Genomic DNA, 8,655 nt, shown 5'->3' on the forward strand with positions numbered 1-8,655 from the left:
AGCTGAGCTGCTTCAAGATTCAAAGTGAGACATTTTCGATTTGCTATTCTCAAATTCTATTTTCAGGGCAAAATAAAAAGTACATTTTGTTTAGTTTTAATTTCTTACAAACAGTAAGAAATGTTCTTCTTTCTGACGAATGAAAAAGATGAAATTTACACAAAATCAAAGCAATTAACAATCTTTTTCATTTTACTTAATGTATCTCATAAAGTGTTACAAATGCCTTCCTGTGCTGATGACCCTAACAAAGATACCATGCCTGGTATGAGCAAAGGCAGTGTAAACTTCATTACACCGCCTTGCTAGCACCACTGAAAAGATGACCTGGAAAACATGGGCAAAAAAGATTGCTTTGGTCTTCACAATACAGTGGCCACCAACCTTGACCCTCCCAGTAGTACATAAAAGGTGGAAATTAGGATTAATATGGAGATGATATTTTCATATTGATACTATATCAAGACCACTAACATTTCATACAACCTATAATAACATTTGCCCTCATCTAACTTGCAATGAATTTCAAAATGTGACCTAGAGGTGAAAAACTGTATTACATTACCATCCCCTTGAACCACACAGTAACTGCTCCTTTATATTACTCATCCAAACCCAAAAATGTGCAGTTCATTTCCTCGTACAGATAGAAATAACAGGCTCTTTGCCCCAAAATTATTGCAGTCTTGCTTAAGGAATTAATTACAGGACAAAATAAATAAAATATAGTTTGCTTCAATTCTAATGAGTTCAAAAGATTTGACATACTATACTGTACCACAGAATTATTCTTTGTGAAATAACAAATAACATGGCCATCACATATATTTCTCATTTAGTTCAACACTGAAGTTAGATACCAAGAGATACAAGGGAATACAAAGATTTTTATCATAGAATCATAGAATAGTTTGGGTTGGAAGGGATCTTTAAAGGTCATCTAGTCCAAACCCCCTGCAATCAGCAGGGACATCTTCAACTAGATCAGGTTGCTCAGAGCCCTGTCCAACCTGACCTTCAGTGTTTCCAGGGATGGGGCATCTACCACGCCTCTGGGCAACCTGTGCCAGTGTTTCACCATCCTCATTGTCAAAAATTTTTTCCTTACATCTAGTCTAAATCTGCCCTCTTTTAGTTTAAAACCATTACCCCTTGTCCTAGTACAATAGGCCCTGCTAAAAAGTCTGTCCCCATCTTTCTTATAGGCCCTCTTGAAGTACTGGAAGGCTGCAGTAAGGTCTCCCTGGAGCCTTCTCTTCTCCAGGCTGAACAACCCCAGCTCTCTCAGCCTGTCCTCGGAGGAGAGGTGTTCCATGATCCCTCTGATCATTTTTGTGGCCCTCCTCTGGACCCACTCCAACAGGTCCATGTCTTTCCTGTGCTGAAGGCTCCAGAGCTGGACACAGGACTCCAGGTGGGGTCTCACCAGAGTGCAGTAGAGGGGCAGAATCACCTCCCTTGACCTGCTGGCCATGTTGCTTTGGATGCAGCCCAGGATACGGTTGGCCTTCTGGGCTGTGAGCACACATTGCTGGCTCATGTCCAGCTTTTCATCCACCAGTACCCCCAAGTCCTTCTCATCAGGGCTGCTCTCAATCCCTTCATCCCCAGCCGGTACTGATACCGGAGGTTGCCCCAACCGAGGTTCAGGACCCTGCACTTGGCCTTGTTGAACCTCATGAGGTTCACAGGGGCTCATTCCTTGAGCTTGTCCAGATCCCTCTGCACAGCATCCCATCCATCAGGTGTGTCAACAGCACGACTCAGCTTGGTGTCATCTGCAAACTGGCTGAGGGCACACTTGATCCCACTGTCTGTCATTCATGAAGACATTAAACAGTACTGGTCCCAGTATCGACTCCTGAGGGACACTACTCATCACCGATCTCCATCTGGACATTAAGCCATTGACTAGTACCCTCTGGATGTGACCATCCAGCCAATTCCTCATCCACCCAACAGTCTACCTATCAAATCCATATCTCTCCTATTTAGATGTTGTGGGGGAGTGTCAAAATTTCAAGTGTATTTCTACAGTATTATTCCCACAACAAATTAAGAAACCAATTACTTCAAATAACTCAAGTTATTGTGTGTTTTAAATACCCTCCTAATAAAGAATTGAAGGCCCTTATTCCTTATGCTCTGGTAAGATCATATAATCATGGCATAACCTCAGTCGAAAGGAATCTCTGGAGGTCATCTGGTAAAACCTTTACTAATAGCAGGGCCAAATTCAACATAAGATACACTTCAGTTAGATCAGGTTTTTCAGAGCTATGTTCATCTGGGTTTTGAATTTATTCAAGGATGGAATTTCCACTACTTCTCTGGAAAACATGATCCAATGTATGACTGCTCTGACTGTGAATTGTTTTTCCCCCCCTAATATTTAATCAGAATTTCCTCCTTGTTGCATCCTGGGTCCACTGCCCTTCCTCTTTTCACTGTGTACATCCAAGAAGAGATCATCTTAACAGTATCTGTACTGAATGTGTGAATCGATTCCAGTCCTATTCAAATGAAGTACGAAAACTCCACTCACTTTTCTTGTGCCATATCAGGGCCAATGATCTATGCGACTGGTTTGATTCTCTCCTTGCTCATCTAATCAATTAAATTAATTTATTTATGTGGAAAAGTAATTTTGAGATCACAGAAGAGCCAAAATGCAACACTTCTACCTGAAAAATTAAAGAACTGTGATTTTATCACTTATTTACCAACTTACCAAATTGGCCCCAAAACTAGAGGATCCACTTTATACCTAGAAGGTGCATGTAGGGGAAGGGGATTTCACTGCTGAGGATGAATTTCTGGTGCATGGCGTGGTTAAACACTACAGTGCTGATGCACTGGGAATGTGTGTTTTCCTAAGAGGTATCTCCCAACAATTTTGTAAAATAAACCAAAAACACAAAGTGAAAAACACTTGCTGCTATTTGTAACTCTTTTGTCCCTGATGAGAAAGATCCTAAAAATTACATAGTCTCATACATTTTTTGGATTGCAAAGATTTAACTCAAGTAGTTCTACTGGATGCAGCGTATTACTTCCAACCTTAATGTTAAATAAAATTATACACCCGTACAACACACGTATCAGCCTCTCAGGCACAGCCACCAGCAAGGCGTACACGTTTTGAGAATGTCTTTTGAGTCATCAGAGAAAAACACCATTCCCACGTCAGCTGCCTTAACAGAAAGGGCGACATCCTGCAACCAGCGCATTGTTTGGGGCTAAAATCCCAAGCCTCCTCCACCCTTGCTAGCACAATGGGCACCCCCTCATACTTCCTCCTCCTTTATCAGTGGACAGATGCTTCATCTCCAGATCAGTGGGTCAGTGATTCTTTTACCAACATAAAAAGATGCAGCAATTTACCGGTTCAAAGACTTTACTTTCTCAAATTTATCAAACCCCTTGAATGCCTGAGCTGTTACCTGAATAACTGTTATCTGTCAGTTCTAACATACAAGCACAGAGAGCCAAAATCATAATTTAGAGTTTCCAGCTTTATAAAGCATTTTAAAATGAGATGAAAATCTATACATGGCATACATCACTTCCCCACATAACTGCTTAAATTCCACTGTGTACAGTAACAAATGATGAAACGTTACTGTTCGGTCTAATGGATATAGTCTCATCTCCAAGCATAAGGATTTACATACATCAGTATAATTAATGTTAATGGCAACCACAAACATAAATCTTCTGAATACTGAGAGGAATTAGTCTGTTAAAATGACCAACTGCGTTCCCCAAACAATCGCTAGTCAAAACATTAACACACAGAAGCTGCATTTCCACTGGAATCATTTCCCGGTATGGGCTGCGGACAAATTATTTGTAAAGTAACAGGTTAAAAATAGGGAACAGCCTATTTTACAGTTTACTATTTACTGGATAAAACATACACTTCTAAGTCAAGACCTATACAATGAAGGCACTGCAGGGAAGTCCAAGGATAAACGCATGAAATGAGATTGTCAAAGCAATGAAACGGACTTCGCCACCCGCTTTCCATTAATTTTCCCTTCACCGCTTTGAAAATCTCATTCACAATCTCTGTTACTTAGAGTTCTTTGTGTTTATATCTCTGCACACTCCTAGGTACCAAAAACTTCCACTTACTGTGACTGTTGAAACAAAATTATCCTGCAATGGTAGTTTCTCAGAAACACATCTTCAAAGCAGCATGAAGGTTTTCACTGTGCGACACATATTAACATCAATTAGATTCACACAGCTAAACCTCTCTCCAATTCGTTGTCAATTTACCCCTTCTAGAATTTAATATTTTTTGAATTTGTTTTTATTTTCCAAACATGTTCATGTGGCAGTATTTTGTGGCTACACTAGCACAGGTACCACCTCTGGTGGCTGCTTTAATTTTTGAGTGCAGACAAGGCCAACGTCTGAGGCTTCTAGTGACACCAGCAAGAACTGTGTCTGTAATCCAAAGGATTCATATATCCTTATGATATGTTTTCCTGATGTGTACATAACTCCCAATAGTCTTAATGACAGATTTATGCACAAAAAGGTACACATACACTTCTGAGTTCTTAGCCTGACAACTTTGGAAGTGGCATATGACAATGCTTCAGTCAGGAAGAGCAACACAGTGAAAGATGGGGGGGGGGGCATTGGGGGGAGCACGATATTCTTCTCCTTACACAAAATTCCCTTGGCTTTCAGAAGCAGAATCCACCTGGAGAGGTTCAAGGAAACCATACGGCCAACAGTTTCTTCTGACCTGGTGCCATCTAGCTTCCCCTGTCTCGGTGATTATTTCCAGAAAACTGTATTACACATAACGATACGAATTCACGTTTCAGAATTAGCCTATCATTAAACAATAGAAGACTAAATACAGACTGTCCTTGAGATTACTGGATTCAACATTAAAATGTGTTTATTGCAAAACGTAAAAGCTGTCAGTCAGAAATAAACATTTTCATGGATCAAAACATAACTGAAAACTGATATTATTGTCATTTTTATGACAAAATCCTCCAACTGACAAACAGCGCTGAAAATCACAAACAAATCTTCTTGAAGGTAATACACTTAATGCATTTTCATTAGAGAAAGGGTATTTTATAGACTGTCATATACAATAACTGTTGCTCTCTTCACCTTGTACTACTTCATCCCAGCAACATATAACCACCCAGACTAGGCAAAAGTTAGAGAAGATGACAGTTTTAGGGAATAAAGAGACTGTGTTTTGAGGCCACTAAACACTGCATCCTTTTTTAGAACAAGAACCAAATCTTTGGTACGAACATGTTTCCAGTAATTTGGCTTTTTTACTTCAAATCATCTCATATCGAGGAAAATCTACACAATACATGTATGCTATAAAATACAGTTAGCAACATCTTTTATAAGTGATGTCTTTTACAGGTGATAGCTAAAGGATAATCTTAAGGTTAAGCCTGAACTGCTCCCAAGCCCTTTTCTGACATGACCAGAATAGGAATAAGGTGAACAACTTCCTTTTCTAAAATACATGCCCATCTGTCTCTTTTTCTAAAGTTTTTCCTCAAGTTGTGTAAATCATCTGTACTTCTGAAATGCTACAAATTAGCACTATAAGTGCTTTGGGTTTTGTAACATTTTACGTAAATGTTGTCCACAGCCAGTAATACCTCTCTCACACCCTCCACAAATGGATGCAAGGTAAAATAAATCTCACTTAATGACAGTAATATCCAGGGATGGGGTTTTGTTGTGCATACTTTATATTCGTGCCCTCTGAGATGTTAGAAAAAGATCCAAAACCGCCTGTGGTGACAACGTCTACAGACATAAACTGAACGCTACCACCACTGAGATCACTGAGCTTTAAGTTCATGTCTTCTAGATTACTTCTTGGATCTAAAAGATGACTTTTCTTTTTAAATGAAAATAAAGTAAAATGAAAACATTTTGCCATACTGACATTTATCAGTGCCTGAAAGACATGGATATGACAGTGGAACATTATTATAAAACAGGTAAGTACAGTAGAAAAAAAATACACATTAAAGTCATTTTTGAAAGTTGTTATATCATCTGATAGGCCTTTTATAAAATACAAATCTTTTTCTGAAAGACTTTATATGCATTTCTCTGCAGATTATGGTGGCTATTCACACTTTACTTCAATTTTTATAGCCTCCAATGAATTCTACAGAATAGTAAATACAGTTATTATAACCTTCATAACTGGCAGAGGGATATATTTGAAGAAAAAGGGTTTGTTTCCTCTCCCACATGCACTGAAGTAAATCAAGAGGGATTCTGCTGCAGTCGATAGGACAGTATCTGCAAAACTGATGCAAAACAAGGGGAGGGGGAAAGGCCAGAAACATATAAACAAAGCCCTCCTCACACTAGAAGTGCAAATCGTACGTCTTCTCTACTTTTTGGCAAGGTTGTGCCATTGAAGTACTGACACCACACTTAGCTCCATGACACTAAAGCACATCTGAATAAGGTCCAGACTTGCACTGGAAACCATGGAGGTAACACCAGTTTACACAGGCTGAGAATCTGGCATAAAGCCTTGAACATGAACGAGGATCTTCAAATGAAGTAATTGTACGTATTGCATTTAACTGTATTACCCCTGAAATAGAAGCAGTTTCAAAGTGCTGTAACAGAAAACTAGAAAGATTAGCAAAGGATGAGGAAGGGAAAAAAAACCCCAAACAGTCAATGCATCCCACTTTTCTTCTTTACAGACACATATACAAGGACCAGCACTCATTTTAAGAAAGATCATGTGGCAAAATGATGACTCTGAGTCACTAGAAAAGAGAAAAATCTTTTAAAATACTCTTGGGACCAGGGACTACTGTTAAAAGAGGAGCGCTATTTTATCAGCCGGCTAACGAGCCAGAGCAAGGATTATTATCGCTCGGCAGTGTTTTGTCTCAACAACTCTTTTCTCTGAAACAAATATGCCAACTTCGGTAAACAAAGAGAAGAAGGTGCACCCTTCTGCTCTTCCCACTGCACACGGAGGAATATTTCATGGGAGGAAAGGAATCCCACCCGACGTCACAGCAGAGGGCCACCACACGCCGCCTTCTCAAAGGTTAAGAAAAATGGAAAAAAGCAAGGGGCGGCGACGACGGCGTTCTTCCCGGCTCCCTACCCTCCGGGCTGACAGGGGCGGCGGGCGGCAGCGCCCAGCAGCGCCCGGCCCGGCCCGGGCCCCGCCGCGGCCGCCGCCCCTCGGGCACCGGCCTCGCCTCTCCCGGCGGACGGGGGAAGCCCCGCCCGGCACAGGCGGGGAACGAGACCGCAGGGGCCGGGGGGGTCCGTCTCTCTCCGTCCCTCGGGCCGTGAGCGCTGACAGCCGCCCGGGCCCCGGCCCCCGCCTCCCCGCCCCACAGCCACCGGGCCGCCCTCGCCCCCGCGCCGCGTCCTCCTCGAGTGGCACCACGAAACTTACGGGCCGCGGGGGGGCTGGGGGCGAGGAGCCGGCGCGGGCGGGCCGTCGGGGCGGCGGGAGCGGGGTCGGCCGCCCGCAACTCGCATAGGGTGCGGACAGCTCCGCGGTCGGCTCAGCGCCGCTCCGTGCCGCCGGCGGCCGTGCCCGGGGCTGGGGGGAGCGCCCGTCCCTTCCCGCCCCCCGCCGCGAAGCCGAAGCGTGCCCGGGGCGGGCGGGCACTCACCAGCTGCAGCGAGCAGAGGCAGATCAGCGTGCAGCGCCCCGTGCAGCAGCCCATGGTGGCAGCCGGCCGCGCCACCGGGGAGCCTCCGCTTCTCCTCTTCTTCCCTCCCGCGCTGACGCGGCCCCGGAGGCGAAGCGGGGGGCTCACCGCATCCGGACAGAGTGGCCGGCCGGGGGGGTGGCTGTCCGTCCGTCCGTCCCCCGCCTTTCGCTGCTCCCCCTCCTTTGTTGAGGGGGTTTCTCCTCGCCGGCGGGAAGGAGCGCGGAGGGCAGCGCGGCCCCGGGGAGAGGAGCCGGAGCCGGCGGCCGGCAGTGGGGGCTCTGCCCGGCGCGGGTCTGGCTGCGGGGAAGGGGCAGGGGACGGGATGGGCGTGTGCGGACCGGGGCGGGGGTGGGCAGAGGGAGCCGCGTGCGGAGAGGCGGGGGGCTGGCGGGTGGGGTGAGTGCCGCGGGTGGGCGTGCGAGGGAGGGCAGGCGAGGCGGGGGCTGTGGTCGGTGTGATGGGAGAGGAGCGGGGGCGGTGGCGGCGGGAGGGCGCGCCCTGGGTGGGCGGTTGGCGGGGATTATGGGGGGCTCGGAGGGCAGGCAGTGCTGGCGGGGGACCCGGCCGGAAGGGCAGTGGCTGTGCGGGCCAAGGCAGCCCGGCGCCGGCAGCTTGTTGCGAGAGCCCGGGGAAAGTTCAAGGGACTTGGGCGGCTGGGGCGGGGCGGGGGAGCGGCGGCCGCCGGGCGGCGGGGCGGGGCCGGCCCCGGAGCAGCCCGGCCGTGCGGCGGCCAGGGAAGCCGGGGGGCGGGTGGACGGGTTGTGGGTGGTGGACAGCGCTGCGGCGGGGGCGGAGGGAGGGTCCCAGGGTGGGCGGGAGACGGCAGCGGGGGACGGCAGCCCGGCCGTCGCTTCTCAGGGCGTCCGTCCGGCGGAGGCTGGGTGCCCGCTCCCAGAGTGGACGGTACCTCCGGGAGCCCGTTTCCGCGGGCGGCGGG

At 46.7% G+C, this 8,655-nt stretch overlaps 1 protein-coding gene across 1 annotated transcript in view; it reads right to left on the minus strand.

The window, feature by feature from the left end:
• Positions 1 to 8,342, minus strand: part of NKAIN3 (sodium/potassium transporting ATPase interacting 3) — a gene marked incomplete at its 3' end in the record, with an annotated part of 360,451 nt that extends 352,109 nt beyond the window's left edge. Inside the window, exon 1 of the mRNA XM_081996270.1 lies at positions 7,677 to 8,342. Coding sequence (XP_081852396.1) covers positions 7,677 to 7,730 — 54 coding nt within the window. The 5' untranslated portion in view covers positions 7,731 to 8,342. The remainder of the gene's footprint in view (positions 1 to 7,676) is intronic.
• Between the last annotated feature and the right edge of the window lie 313 nt (positions 8,343 to 8,655).

Source organism: Phaethon aethereus (genome assembly GCF_964289735.1).
Source record: "Phaethon aethereus genome assembly, chromosome: 2".
NCBI classification, from domain to species: domain Eukaryota; kingdom Metazoa; phylum Chordata; class Aves; order Phaethontiformes; family Phaethontidae; genus Phaethon; species Phaethon aethereus.